General features: G+C 41.0%; 1 protein-coding gene across 3 annotated transcripts; it reads left to right on the top strand.

Annotated features, from left to right (window-relative positions):
- The first annotated feature begins 5,606 nt into the window (after nt 1-5,606).
- On the top strand, nt 5,607-8,231 carry LOC105054373 (transcription factor bHLH71). 3 transcript variants are annotated; one of them, XM_073245856.1, is made up of 4 exons: nt 5,607-6,075; nt 6,424-7,074; nt 7,162-7,659; nt 7,782-8,231. In XM_073245856.1, the coding sequence occupies exons 2-4, from the start codon at nt 6,445-6,447 to the stop codon at nt 7,866-7,868; spliced, it is 1,215 nt and encodes a 404-aa protein (XP_073101957.1). In that variant the 5' UTR covers nt 5,607-6,075; nt 6,424-6,444; the 3' UTR covers nt 7,869-8,231. The 3 variants fall into 3 exon arrangements, with proteins under 3 accessions (XP_073101957.1, XP_019709192.2, XP_073101956.1); XM_073245855.1 differs by having other exon boundaries at nt 5,608-6,075; nt 6,430-7,074; nt 7,782-8,230; XM_019853633.3 differs by having other exon boundaries at nt 5,607-7,074.
- Nucleotides 8,232-16,060: the final 7,829 nt, after the last annotated feature.

The raw sequence follows: 16,060 nt of genomic DNA on the forward strand, positions 1-16,060 counted from the left end.
TCCCATCTCTCCATCTTTCTAATTTTCTCCTAACTTTCTCTTTAGACTTGGCTACTTTTTGTACTGCTAGGTTGAGGGCTCAATAAAGATACGATGGACCATAACAAATCCTCAGCACTAGTTCATAAGCATATGTAGATACGATAGTTAAAAGAGGGGCCAAATATAACTTTTTAAAGCTTTTGGGATATAAATAAAATTTATAAATTGTTAAAAAGATATTTTTATAAATTTTTAATATTTTTTAATTTTAAAATAAGAAGATAATTAGTAATTTGATAGTTGCTATTAACGATGTTGGATCTTTACCGGATGGTTGGACTATATTGCAACAAAAATCTATCTTTTGGGATATAATTAAAAAAATTAAAATTTTTAAAATATAAACATAAATCATGAAAATTTGAAGGAGTGTCATTGTAACTTATTATGCATCACATTAGTCCCGTGCAAGACTTTTGTTTCAGTTGGCCAGTTTGTGAGGCCACAACCTGTTAGGATTTGACACCTCAAGACTCAGTCTACATTGAGCCCACAGTGAGGTCCGCGGTGAAAAACGAAATCCAACGAGATCAAGATCACCCCAAACGAAGCTCGAACGGAGAAGATACGAGCTTTAGAAATCGGCACGAGACCTTAGGTGGCGGTGGAGGACTGTCGGTGGCCAGTGGCGGATCGGTGGAGCGGTGGCGGTGCGAGTGCAGGCGGTGGAGTGCGGCTCAGGTGGGGCCAACGCTCGGGGCGTGCGGCCCAGCCCACGCATGGGCCCGCGGGGCGTGGCTCGAGCCTAGGTGCTCGGTGCGGGTGTGGCACAGGCCCGCGTGCGCTGGCCGGCCCAGGCTCAGGCCTGCGCCTGGGCTCGTACCCCGGTCTGCGGTCGGGTCTGTGGACCGTTTGAGCATTTTCCAGGCATTTCTCACGATCCACGATACTATTCCATGGATTGGTTACGATCAGACGGCTCAGAGAGTTTTCGATCTTGATCCGACAGTTCAGGAGCTTGATTTGGCTTTGTTTAGACTCCTAATCCCTCTCTAATTGGGTTTTTAGCCTTTAAAAGGCCTGTGCCTCACAGAGAGAAATGTGTGATTTTGGTTTTGTACTGTGGATGCACCATACGGAATCCAAGGAAGAGAAAGGAGATCGAGTCGCTGAGAGAGAAGAAGCAGGAGGCTCCTGGACAACGGACGTCGATCGCTTCAGGGGTTCAGAGCGGTCTTCCAAGAGAGAGAGTTTTTGTGAGGGAAACTTCTAATGAGAGAGAAATTGGGTGTACGAGGGTTGAGGATGAAATTTTCTCTTGTAAATTTTTTTTTCATAGTGAAGTTTGCATGCCCCGTGGAGGCGAGCCCTTTTGTGGCTGATCCACATATTTTGATTGTTTTTATTTTATTTCTTCTTTCTTCCTGCTGCATCACGTGGTACTGAAAAGGTCTTGGGAGGTGGTGTCCTGACCAGACATCCATCCAACAAATGGTATCAGAGCGAGCGGTACAAGAACGTAGATTGCAGTGGTGGTGAGCAAGACTGAAGATGGAGAAGATAGGATCAATAAAGATGGAGATCAATTAATTTGATGATAAGAGCAATTTCTCCTTGTGGCAGGCAAGGGTGAAGGACGTGCTCATCCAACAAGAGTTGATCGATACTCTCTTGTGCGAGGAGAAGCCAACCACCATGGAGGTGCAGGATTGGAAATGGCTACAGATGCAGGCGGTGAGTATCATCCGCATGTACTGGGTGGATGAGGTGGTGATCCATGTGCTGAGCGAAACTTCTCCGATGGTGCTGTGGTCGAAGCTCGAGGAGTTGTACATGGCGAAGTCTCTCACTAACACTCTTTTCCTCTGGAGGCAGTTTTACCAGTTGCGGATGGCTGAGGGACAAAGCGTGCAGGAGCATCTAAGTCACTTCCAGAAAATCCTCATCGACCTCCTCAGCGTTGGCAAGAATGTTGAGGAGAAAATCAAGATGCTAGTTTTGCTAGCATCGCTTCCACCTTCGTATGAGTCATTGGTGATTGCTCTTCTAGTGGGGAAGAGTACTATCAAGATGGACGAGGTCATCGCGGCGATACTCCAGAATGAGGTTCTCAGGAGGGAGAACCCGGCTTCGAGCTCAGGTGGCGGTAGCTCAGCTTTGGTGGCTTCTGGAGGAGCAGAAGGTGGTAGACAGAGTGACAGGAGATCACGACGAGGGCGGTCTAAGTCCAGGAGGGACTTGAGCAAAATCAGATATTATCGGTGTGAGGAGTTGAGGCATCTAGCCAGAGATTGCCCTCAACTCAAAAATCAAACGGTGGCTGCTGTAGCAATGGCTGACAGCGATTCAGATGGAGATGTCTGGAGATATCTAACGAGGTATCTACTTCTTTCAATAGTGGATATTAGATTCTACATGTCCCTATCATGTATGTTGTAGAGAGGACAGTTTGACTCCCTAGAGAATAGTGAAGGTACTGTATATCTACCAGATGGATCGAGCTGTGCGATCAGAGGCATTGGGACGGTTAGCTAGACAACACATGATGGTACAGTGAGGATATTGGGGAGGTCTGATACATATCCGATTTCAGATGGAATCTTATCTCATTTAGTAGACTGATTCGAGAGGCTACAGGATGGTAGCTGGTGAAGGAATCCTGAAGGTGCTACGCAGCGATAGGATTTGCTGGAGGAAAAGAAGGGGAGCAGAGGACATTATTACCTGGTGGGGAGCCCAGTGCGAGGTGGAGCTTCGGGAGCTAGGAGGAGCCTAGAGCGAGGTGGAGCTTTAGGTAGAGGTGGATCGGGCACGAGACAGGAGACTCGAGAGGAAAGAGGCGACGTCGTAAAGTGAGATTCCTATTGCACACAAAGGATAATGATAGCGAATGATCCATGATAGCACAGAGATCTCCAGAACTTCGAGTTAGAGAAGGAATATCAAGTGAGGAGAGATACATGACATAAGATCATACGAGATCATGATCCAACGAGATCAAGATCACTTCAAACGGAGCTCGAACGGAGAAGATATTAGCTTTTGAAGTTGGCACGAGATCCAAGCGACGGAGGACCGCATGCTGCAGGCCGACGGAGTGGCGGCAGCGCAGCCGCAGGTGGCGGAGTGGTGGCCCAGGCGAGGCCAACGCACGGGGTGCGCGGCCCAGCCCACGCGTGGGCCCGCGGGGGTGGCCCGGGCCAAGGCACCCGACACGGGCGCGGCGGCCGGCCCAGGCGCTACGCCTAAGCCTGTACCCCAGTTCACCGTGGATCGGACGGTCCACGGTTGGGTCTGTGGACCCCTGGGCGTTTCCCAGACGTTTCTCGCGGTCCACGGTACTATTTCATGGATCGGTCGCGATTGGACGGCCCAAGGAGTTTCGATCTTGATCCGATGGTTTAGGAGCTTGATTTGGCTTTGTTTAGGACTTCTAATCCCTCTCTAATTAGGTTTTTAGCCTTTAAAAGGCCTGTGCCTCATAGAGAGAAAGGTGTGGTTTTGGTTTTCTGCTGTGGACGCGTCGTACGGAATCCGAGGAAGAGAAAGGAGACCGAGTCGCTGAGAGAGGAGCAGAAGGCTCCTGGACAACGGACGCCGGTCGCTTCAGGAGTTCAGAGGGATCTTCCAAGAGAGAGAGATTTTGTGAGAGGAACTTCTAGTAAGAGAAAATTGGATGTACGATGGTTGATGGTGAAATCTCTCTTGTAAATTTTTTTTTCATAATGAAGTTTGCATGCCTTATGGAGGTGAGCCCTTTTGTGGCTGATCCACATATTTTGATTATTTTTATTTTTTTTTTTTTTTTTTTATTGTATCATATGGTATTGAAAAGATCCTGAAAGGTAATATCCTGATCAGACATCCACCAATACAACCTCTTGAGATCGAGATGAAGACAGCTTGTACTGGTCTCGGTGACAGCCATTTTAAGCCTTTTGGGAGGGGCTCGCGTCACGTCCAATTCTTACGTGCCATATAATTTGGTAGTTGGAATTTGATACATAGGAAGAGAACGACCTCATTGGACCGTGGGAATTCGAGTACTGCCATCAAAAACTTGGTGTGCCACCTTAAGCTTTGACTCTTTCCCTATAGTTAATTTCCCATTGTGAGTTCGCTTTCCAGTTCCAGAGAATCCCAAATGAAATGATCTAGCATTGATGAGTAACTCGTTTTTCAATCTTTGTTATCCAACTGAGTTCAAAATTTTTAGACTAGTAAATAATACGTATTATCTATTAGTTTAGCTAGTATCTGTAAATAATAATTTTTTTTTTTTTTTAAGTACTCAATACAAGCGTCTTAATGAAGAATAATAGAATATGATATGATGCCCGAGTCTAAAACAATCTCGTTTGTCTTACACATATTCCTGACCACCTAAAACTATAAATTAGGCCAGTCATTTGCAAGCTTATTTGATCATTACAAGATCAGAGCTTATGAGACATCAAGCTGAAAATGAGTGCACAACCTGAAAAGAGCATCATAGTGGGGATTGCAACAAGTGTCTTTCCTTTCATTCTTTATTAGTATTCCTCCATAACTGCTTGCTTCCCTCTCATGCTTGTTGTAGCGACCCCAAAACTTCTCCTCGAACTTCCATCCACCACCAAAACTTTGATATGTTTGTACGTGGAAGAGAGGAAACGGGAGAGGATTTGTGTGTGTGTGTGTGTGAGAGAGAGAGAGAGAGAGAGAGGGAGGAGAGCACGGTTACGAGGAGTCCCCATGATGGATGGCTATGAATGGATGCGAACTGTATATGAGAGAGAAAGAGAGAGGGAGGACAACAGCAATGACAGAGCATAAAAGGGATAGAGGGGGCTATTATCCTTCAAAAAATTTAAAATATTTATTATCTATATATTTATATATATATATAATACCTCTCAATTTTTTAATCTTACACACATTATAAGTCCATCAGTTAAAAAAATCATATAATTAATTTATATATTAATTTTTATTAAAAATAATTTTTTAAAAAAATAATTATTTTTTTAATCATTTATTTATTCTTTAATTTTTAATGTGGAAGAGATTATTGAGATTTTATGCAATAAAAATTATTTTGCAGATGACATAAGGTAATATTTTTTACTTATTTTTATTTATACATAAAATTAAATATTTATTAATATTTTTATAATATTTAAATTATATATTTTTATTTTATTATTTATTATAAAATATTTTATTTAAAAAATTATAAATAAATTACTGTTTTATTCTTTCAATATTTGATGTCTGGGCCATGGGAGAGAAGGGTTAAAAGGAGTCTCCATGATGGACGGTTGCGAATGAATACAGACCGTATGATGCAAGCTGTGCACGATCATATGCAGCCGTCTATTATGTGATAGATAGTATATATATTGTTCCGTATCATACGATGCATCATGGATGTCGCAAAGAACCCGCCTTTGTCCTGACCACTGCCTGGGCCACTGCTGGACAAATCTGGCATCCAACAATGATGAATGGGAACTTGCAAACCAGGCAGGGCCACAATCCCCAGATCCAGCACCCCACCCCTAACGAGAAGGCCCCCCGTCTCCATCTGACCCACCGCCCGTGGTCCCAAGTCCATGTATTACCTTCATATTTTCGTCCAAACTATTTTTTGGATGCTCCGGTATGTGCTTTAAACTCTAAACCCTTGAGCTATTCCTTGTTCCCATTTTTCACCACACTCACCACTTCCTAGTTTCTATTGTTTCCTTATCTCTCTTCCTCTCTAACCTCTCTACCTCTCCTTCTTACCCTATCTTTTTTTGGTTGCCCTCCATGCCCATGGTATTAAATTTTTACTTGTAGATAGAGGAGGCCAACCGAGTCTCAATAATGCAGGCATAGAAAGGAAGTAGGGAAGGAGCAGAGTAATGAGCGTTGATTTGCTCCCTCTGCAGCCATTCTTTGGGTCCATATTTATTAATATTCCGAGTGGATGCTGAGGGACTTTAAGAAGCCCATTTCTGATCTGTTTTGTGGAAGAGAAGAGGTTGGGCGGAGAGATTTTTAAGAAGCAGCGAGTCAGAGGTACTCCCCAACTCCAATGAAGAGGTCCCAGGACGCATTAACGCCTTCGTATGTTCTCAATTTACTACCCCACTCCGCCCTTCTTAATGTCTCCTCTCTTTGTTAAGACCCCATGTTGCAAGATATGTGGGAGTTGACTGCCTCTTACAGAGATTTCATTTAATGCAATGCGAGTGCTATATGGGAAAGTTCCGTGTGGTAGAAGAACAAAGGGCTAAACCTTGCTTCTTTTTTTTTTTTTCTTTTATGTATTCTTTTTTATCCTCAATTCCACATTTCTTCTTGGGTGAGGGTGAGCTCTAAAAATTCCGTTTTCTAGACAAAAAAAACTCTTTCTCAACTCTGTCCATTTTAACTGTTCTTTTTTCATTTTTACGATTAATATCTGGGTAAAAGATACAGTTGATTGGAGAAGAGATGAGCTTGGAGTGCTTGGAACCGGAAGTCCGAAGCCCGAGTTCTGTCACCGAAATGACCTATGGGAGCTTAATTCCAGGCCATTACCACCACACGCCCTTCCTCCAACTGCTCCAGAGCGCAATGCAAGCTGAGGAGGAGACGGAAGAACGGGAAGAGCAGCAACTCCCCTTGCAAGTCCTCCAGCAACAGCAACAGCAGCAGCAGCAGCAAGCGCTTTTCACCTCCTTCCCACTGGAATCCAACCTCCAGCTGCTGCTCCGCCTCCAGAGCCACGAACATAATAAGTGGACGGCCGAGATTGACTCCTCCCGGGCCGCGGAGCAGCTGGAGAGCTGCGTCACCCACGCCTCCGAGTCCCAGGCCGACGCCAGAGGAGTTGATGGCCACGAACCCGGTCACGACCGCCAAATCCCCTCTGAAACCACCAGATCTACGACGGCGGCGGGGTCGAGGGAGCGGACGAAGAGGAAGCGCTCGCGGGCGGCGTCGGTGGCCTCGACGAAGAGTGCGGAGGAGGCGGAGAGCCAGCGGATGGCGCACATCGCGGTGGAGCGCAACCGCCGGCAGCTGATGAACGACCACCTCGCTGCCCTCCGCGCCCTCATGCCCCCCTCTTTCGTCAAACGAGTAATGCTCTCTTCCTCACCTCCTTCCAGTTCCATCCATCTTTCGATTTGGACGGTCCTGATTTGACAGCATCGTGTTCGGAAGCAGGGGGACCAAGCCTCCATCATCGGTGGGGCCATCGACTTCGTCAAGGAGCTCGAGCAGCTCCTCCTCTTTCTCCAGGCCAAGAAGCGGCTGCGCATGTCGGCCGCCACCACCGCCGGCACGTCCGCCGCCTCATCTACATGCACGACGCTCTCAAGATCCACCACCAGCGAGGACGAAGGTTGCCCCGTGCCGTCGCCGGCCACCGCCGCGTCGCTGGAGGGCTTCTTCATCTCGCCGCAGTACACGAGCTACTCGCAGTCCCAGCAGCAGCACCGGCGCGTCAAGGAGGACGGCGAGGAGTCGCCGGCGGCGGAGGAAGGGGTGGACGTGGAGGCGATTGTGGTGCAAGGGCACGTGAATCTGAAGGTGGCGGGGCGGCGGCGGGCGGGGCAGCTGGTGCGTGCCATCTCCGCCCTGGAGGAGCTCCGCCTCTCCGTCCTCCACCTCAACATCATCTCTCTCGACCCCTCCTCCATCGTCTACTCCCTTAACCTCAAAGTTAGTAATGAAGTTCTTTTACCAGCCTTTTAATTAAATAAGCTTAAGCTTTATTTTATTTTAGCACTAAAGCTGAGATATTTTTATGCGTAATCTAATGGTGAAACGAAACAAACAAACAGATGGAGGAGGGGTGCAAGCTTGGGTCGGCAGACGAGATAGCAACGGCGATGCATCAGATATTTGGCTACATCAACGCCTGCCGATGACGCTGGGTCTTATCATGATAGAGAGAAAGATGACATGGGCCAAGGACTTAAGGTGGTCCAGGGCTATGCTATTGCTACTGTTGCTGCACTGTGGAGGGGTTTGCATCCAGGAAGCAGCGGGAGCAGAGCATGGCAGCAGCTTTTTCCTGCTCCCTGGAGACCGTGGAAGAGAGGATCTTGTACTGTTTGTTTCCATCTTTCGAGCTGTCAGTCCCTCTGATTTTTTTTTTTTTTCTTTTTTTTTGTTTTCCCCTTTTCCCCCTAGTCGAAAGTAATGGATGCGCCTTTTGAGATCGCAGGCGTTGAACATCTACGCTCATGATTACGGATGATGCTCAAGGGCCGTATATTTTATATTATTCTAATTTATTGTACGATGAATTATATTTTTGAGTTTTCAAGTTTTATAAATATTCTTAAATAATTTTTATAGTTCAAAAATTTTTAATTGGGTTTTTAAGTTCTCAAACGTGATTTAATATAACCTGTCCAGCCGATTTCAAGTATTAAAAAGTTGCCCGTGATGTATGCATGACAGCTCGTTTCCTTGCTAGTATTCATATCATCGTCTAGATGATAATGTGGTATAGTGGTTGGAAAGTTTTACTTTGGTGATATAGTATGTGAAATGACAATGTAGCATCTAAAATAGCATTTTCTCTTAAAAAATATCTAATGATCAAATACCATATTATTGTCCATATATTATATCCAAAGATGTTGAGTTGACCCTCAGAACATGCTATAGTGAAATTTTTTGTCCAAAAGCATAGAGAATCATCGATTACCACATCTTTATCTATTTTTTATCTCGATGGTACAGTATATGGAGCATAATTTACTGCTCGAATATGATATGATATCATCTACATATGTACATCATCAAAATAAAAAAAAATAATTTTTATATTATATCATAGCCCTACCAAAGAAAAGAAATGGCACTTGTACATTATGCACAGTTATCGGTATTAGAAATTGATCAAAATCAATTAAAATGGTTACGATTATATTAGATGATACATAAAAATTTAAAAATTTGATTAAAAATCTAAAATTATTTAAATTTTTTGTAGAATTTGCGGGAGCAAGAACATAATTTACCGTCGCTGTTTTTCTTAGTGTTGTGTTTGGCTTTCTCAGCCACGATGTGGAAGTATTTGCGTGGGCAGTGACATGGCCGTTGATTTATTGCATCAAATATCAATATTAAAGCAGTCTTCCAGCTCACCACCGATCGTTGGACCGGGGGTTCCTCCTCTCGCGGCTTTCGATAAATACGCGTTTCTTGTTTCGGGAATTCCATCGTAGAGTTCTATCATTGATCACATTTAAAATTAATGATGCTTTGGGGATAGAACCTGCATGAATCACATTAAAATTAACGACATTTTTGACTAATAATTTTGGTGATTCTTAGTCCTTTGGATAAGTTTTGTTTAGGATACGATTGGTTACGAAAACATAAAGATTAAAAATTAAAAGTTTTTATTTACACATGTGGTATAAGTTCTCAATTTTTATAAAAAGTAAATTAAAAATTATTTTTGAGAAATATTTTTATGTTGCAACCAGACGTATTCTTGATGTATTGTCCTCGACATGGGAGTCAAGCTTTGTTTTTCATGTGGAATCTTGTTATAAGTAAACGCATACTAGAGGCTAAAAGTAAAATGTTAATCAAAGATGAAAGGTTGGATTTAACGCTTGATCAACAAAACCCAAATGTTAAAAGGCAATCATCTAGTGGTTGGTTCTTGATTGCCTTGTTTCACCTTTTAGCATAGATGAATAAAGTTGCCATCCATTACATATAGAGCAAGATTTCTCTTAAAAGAAAAATAACAATGAGCCGAGCTTTTCTGAGTAGATCATTCAAATTAATAATCCGACTACATAACACATGGACTCATTTGATTCTTGAGAAAAAAAAAAATTTAACTATAATGTCATTACTAGAAGGTTGATTTTTGAGAATATGATGCTTAAAAAATTATTTTGACATATTTAGTTAATCATAAAAAGATGATTTATTATAGAATAGTTTAAATTGGGTTGAGCATCTATTTTTTTAAAAAAACTATACAAAATATCTATCAATATTATATCTTTAATAGAATAAAAATATTATTCTATTCCATATACTACTATTATTTGTAAATAAAAAATTATGATAATTAAGAATATTTTTTTGCTAGAAATCATGATAGGTTTAAGGTACTGTGGATGGATGCTGTAGTCCAATCTAAATAAAAAAAGAATTTTGAGATCATCATTATTATTGGCAGACTTCCAAAGAAAAAGGAAATGTCTATCAATAATATACTCATTATTTAAATAGAAACTTTTCTCAAACAAGATTTGAATAAAATAATGTAGTAACAAAAATTTATAATCTCAAGAAATAGGATAACGTGATCATTGGAGAATTACAATCATTATGGAAGCAAGCAAATAAAAGTGTTTAGCTTGATATACACTATCCATCCTTCTCTTGTCAGCTTAAGTTTTTGGGTCCGTTGATTAGTTAATGTGTATCAATGTTTACGCTTCTGAAAATTATGAGTTCAAATCCTCCATGCCAAATATTTCAATCCACTCAATGTGGTCCCTTGAAGTGTGTGGTCTAGGCTGCTTAGGAGGATGGGAGTGTTAGGCTTGATAGATACTGCTAATGCCAACTTAAACTCTTGGGGTCAATTAGTTAACAAAATATTGGATTGGTATGGATTAGTTAACAAAAGAAGTCGCTTCCTAAAGTTTATGCATCCTCTTCCATATTACCCAATGGTGAAGAACCATCAAAACTGCTTTCTGAACATGTTTGCTCAAAGTTCCTCGATAGTTATAACCTCACCCAACAATTATCCAAACTCGTGACTAAAGCATTGTCCATGTCTTCTAGATTTTTAGGTTAATTTCCTGGCTTTGTAGGAGTTTAAAACATCAAAAAAGGGTGTTAAAGGATATCGTTATCCCACGAATCCGATTTGAAACCAACCTTAAATATAGGGTTTGAGTATGCAAACCGAACCCAATAAGCTATTGGATAGAATTTGGATTCCAAGTCTTATTATGTCAGGTTTCGGTTTAGAAAGTTCCATAACCAAAAACCGGAAACCTGGCCCTGTAGAGTGTAGACACCCCACTTTTGGCACCATGCGCACTCCAAAACCAAGTTGCAAGGCTCAATTATGCATACAAACACTCCACATTTCATGCATATAGACTCTAGGCCCCTTGATGCAATAGTTCAATTGTTAAAAGATTCTAATGGCAAAATGTGCACCTTTAGACTGTTCCGATTCTCATTAGATCCTTAGATCTAATTTACCCACCTTTTAAGATTGGTGGCAGATTTTGGTCATTGGAACGCTTTGACAACTAATGCTTGCTGTTAATTTCAAGATCTGAATGCTTGCTATCCATGTCATCACACAGAACGGCTTAGCGGCTTTCAGATTCCTTGGAGGCAGAACCTCATCATTGTATTGTTCGATGCTTAGTTTTGAAGTTGACATTCTCTAAAACGCTCTTGTATTCTAATTCTGCATCTCTCTTCTTTTCTTTTGCAGCCATCCTCTATGGAGACATCTCGGTGGCTAACGATCAGTAGCGATCACAGCAAGGAGGATGGTCTTGGAGTTGGACAGCCATATAAGCAACAATCTTCTATCAAGCATAGAGAGTGGTACAGCATGTAGCATGGGTTATCTGCTGTGCATCGTACGGTACGATGCACAATGCATCATCCATCGTATAATGGACAGTCGCACGTAAATGCATGCCCATTGTATGCGGCCATGTACGGCCGTCCATGCGCGATGGACAGGGCGTGCTGTGCACCGACGTGTGGTGCATAGTAGAGAATTCCGTGGTGCACAGTAGAAATCTGTACAGTACAACATGCTCTATACATCTGATTATATACATGTACACATATATACACATATACACAGATATGAATATATTTACGTATGTATCTGTTAGTTTTTTAATAAAAAAAAAAAAAGACATAGAATAGTGAAACTATAATACATCTTATCCTGCAAAGTTCCTAATCACGTCATTTATGGTCTCTTGTTGCAGTTCATGCTTGAGCTTTGATTTTTTGAGATCTTTTCAATTTTCACATCTTTTGAATAAGAATCTGTTTGGCTAGTCTTTGTGATTGGACTGAAATTTTTATAGGATTCGTTGGCTTATCCATTTAAGCATAGTCTTATATCAATCAAACTCTATCCAGTTCAAATTCTATAGGATGGAAAAAAATTTTCATGCAGCATTTTTTTTTCTTTCTACAACCCTTAAATTAGAACCTGAATTGGTTTGAAATGGTTATTAAAAAATGTAAGCTCGATAGACGGACATGCTCGGTTCCTATAGAATTTTTAGTGCAATTCTAAAAAATAATCTGAACAGACGCTAATAGTTGAATAAAAATCCCCTTCCTCGTATAGGTTTTAACATTTTTATATTATTATATTTCATGTTTTGTGGTTTATGAGATAATATTTGAATGCAGAAAGTACTTTGAAAAAATAGTCTGAAAATATAGTAAAATAATTTATTAAACATTTGACTTCCGTCTAAAATCCGACTCAATATCGGATCTTTTTTTGTGTCCAATATTGAATATAGTTCGAGGCTTTCAATTGAATTTAGATTTCGGTTGGATTTAACAAATATAATTATGATTTGAGTAATCAACATGGCAAAACCCAATCCAACCTGACAGATTGACACCCCTAAAAGCATCCCGTGAAGCAAACCAGCCAGGGTACCTGGCTGCCAGTGCTGGACACCATGCACCGAGACTTGTACTACGGACGGGAGCCTTTCCGTGCGAACTACAAGACTTTCACTTGGCCGATTCCACAAGCCTCTTTTTTTCTTCTTTTTTTTTTTTTTATTTTTTTTTTTTTTATTATTTTTTTTTTTTTTATTATTATTTTTTATTTTTTTTTTTTTTTACTAACGGATGATGGCACTGATCTGATGTGAGTGCACCTCAAAAGATTCAAAAATAAAATATCCTACAACATTCGTGAGCAAATCTGACTCTAACACTGATATGCTTAGCCACATAAAAATGATCCAGTCAGCAATACTATTCATCTTTCGAAAGACATACTAAACAGAAACTGCAGTGAAGTCATAAAGCAGATCCAAATGTTTAAAGGAACGAATAGATCTCTGACTACATCGTATCACTCCGAATCCAATCTATCACAATAGTAGAGTTTTCCTCAATAATGATCCTCTCCGCCTGCAACTTTTATTAAGCACAAATAATGCAAGCCCAAGCAGTGCGAAGCTCAGCACCTGGAACAGAAGACTCGAAAAGATATGATCCTCTACCGCCAGCAATCTAACATCAGATCTTCGATGATAAAGCCAGCACTACCCCTACTATCTCTTATGCTGCTATCAAAGTTTACCTTGACATGTCCCGAAGGAGGGGATCCCTAGAAAATGAAAATAACTCTCCAAATCACTGCAGGAGTAGCATGGGGCCCCAAGAATTGGAGGCAACAAAGAGTGGGCTAGCAGCATTGAAGTGGCTGAACTCAATGGCCAAGTAAAAGGCTCTCTCCAATACGCAGTGAGCAGAACATCTCAGCATCAAAGACCTAGCTAATCCTGAGAGCCAAGTCTAGTAGGCGACATATACTATCCTATCCTCCCAAGCACAGGTAGATCTCTCAGCAATACTCTGGTGGATTGCATTCAGGAAGTGGCCCAACCAAAGACCACTGCTTGCGTCCCACGACTGACCATCTGTTCTCTTCCAAATGATCCTCACTCTCAGACACCGTAGGAGGGCATGCTCCACCGACTCATTCTCCAGCCGTAGATCGAGCAGGCCACTACAAGTTTCATACTCCTATCCTTAAGTAAGGTATGCATCAGAAGTCGGTCGCAGATAACCTTCTAGAGAAAGTGCCTCACCCTGGGATGAGCAAGCACTCTCCAGATCCAGGTTGCCTCGATCATGGTACTCGCTGCAAGCTTGCAAATCTTGGATAGGTCTCTCATGTGGCTCTTGGGTAGTAAGAATGGCCATCAGATCATGGCTACTGTGGATAGGGATCGGAATGGTGAGGATTCGATCGGCGAGCGAGCCATCGAATAGATAGATGATATCCTATGCTCTCCACTCCTTACTATCGACAGTGATCATATCACAGACATAAAGCTGACCGTCTATCTCACATGAGAATAGCCAAATAGATTTTTATTCAAAAGACAAAAATTGAAAAGATCCTCAAAAAATCAAAGCTCAAGCATGAATTGCAACAAGAGGCGATACATGACATAATTAGGAATTTTGCAGGGGTTCGAGCTGCTCATGGTTGCTCGTTCATCTGGAAAAAAATTTATACCCATGCCGCAATAGCCTTGGCCTAGATCAGATGGCTGATTAAGGATGGGAGATTTGTGGATGTTAGCCAGGATGCATGGATTTCCAACTTTTCCTTCATCCGATAGCCGACATTGGTCAGCATAGTGATAGGCGACTAGCTTCGTGTCTGTGATCTGATCATTGCCGATGGTAGAGAGTGGAGAGTTTAGGATATCACCCATCTGCGAGTCTCACCCTCAGACAAAACAAGTAGTAATCATAAACAGCATCATAAATTTATATCTATATTACCATCAAAAAAAATTATGTCCAAAGATTTTTTTTTTTTTGAATAATTTGTTGCAGTTTATAAACATTCATATAATCCTTGATCGATCGTTTACTTGATCAAGTATCATTTTATCATTAAAAAAAATCTTGAATATGCAATTTATTAATTTTTCAATAACTTGGAGAATTTTGTTGCTATGCTTGCAACAGAAACATCTGTTACATGGTGTTAACTCATTTCTATGGTGTTAAATCATTTCTAAGGCTGAAAATGGTTCGATGGGGTTAAATTTTAAATAATTTTTTAAAATCAAATTGATATTTGGATTTAAAAAAATTTAAAATTAAATATTTGATTAATCACAATCGATTTTTTTGATTCGCTTTTGTATCGGTTCAATTTGTTTATAGTAGTTTTTTCAAATATTTAAACGGTTTAAATTGTCACGTATTTGGTTCGATACGAATTGAGTTGGATAGTTTAGATGATTTAATCAAAATTTTTTATACTTTACTTATGTCTACCTGGATTCTTCTTTGCCAACATGATATTGGGGACATGTAAATTTCACAGGGGATGATCAAATTATGTAGCATGTCATGACAATGCCATGTCTGCACCATGATCTGGCATTGCCAGCACTGGTTTAATAACATTTTCTTACGTCCGTTTATTTTAACTTTCCTTCGGTTTGGCTGGTTCGAAGCAAGACGTGGGTTGCATCTTTCAAAAGAACGATTGATCTTTTTTATGATGTGAATTATTGGATCGTTATTTTATATAATTTTTAAAATATAATATTCTCTTATAATTTATGCTAATAAATGAAAGAGAGAGATTGGAGAGTCTTGAAAGTATACAAAAATACGATCCAATGTCAAAAAAAGCCAATCATTCTTTTTCACGCAAAAGATACAACCCAAATCCTTTTGAGCATGGGTAAGGGGGATATAGACTACGTGAGAGAAAGGGTATGTTGGAGTCATGCCGCTGTAACATTATTGATTGCTCAGGACCACTTGATGTCACAATTCTGAGAGTCAAATCTTGTAGCCTTATTAGGACAAAAGCATAGCATGGCACTAAGAAATTATTGGTAGTTCAGGGATACTGCTATCTTCCAACGGCAGGCAAGAGAATCTTTTCTATGTCAGGCTGACAAGGCATCATTCTAATTTGGCCTCACATAAAACATTAGGGTTAATATGGCTTCGCTACACAATTTTTTATCATGTACCACTGTACTAGAAAGATAAATCTACATGAGACTTGTGAAGAATCATTACAAAGAACTGCAAAGATTACATGCATTGCAAGATAGATTAACACCCGTAGATATGAAGATAAACCCTCTAAGAATCACGCGGCGTTCTCCTCATCTCTTTCTTCCTTCTGTCTCTTTGTTGGCTAAATTAATCGAACTAATCCAATCTAACCCAATTCAATCCAAACCTGTACGATTTTGAAGCCGAGCTCAAAAATTTTAGGCCGGTTTGGACCAAGGAAATTGGTCTAAAGGTCGAGTTGGATAGGCGGAGTTGTTAAGGTCTTTAA

Source organism: Elaeis guineensis, chromosome 11, assembly GCF_000442705.2.
Source record: "Elaeis guineensis isolate ETL-2024a chromosome 11, EG11, whole genome shotgun sequence".
Classification (NCBI taxonomy): domain Eukaryota; kingdom Viridiplantae; phylum Streptophyta; class Magnoliopsida; order Arecales; family Arecaceae; genus Elaeis; species Elaeis guineensis.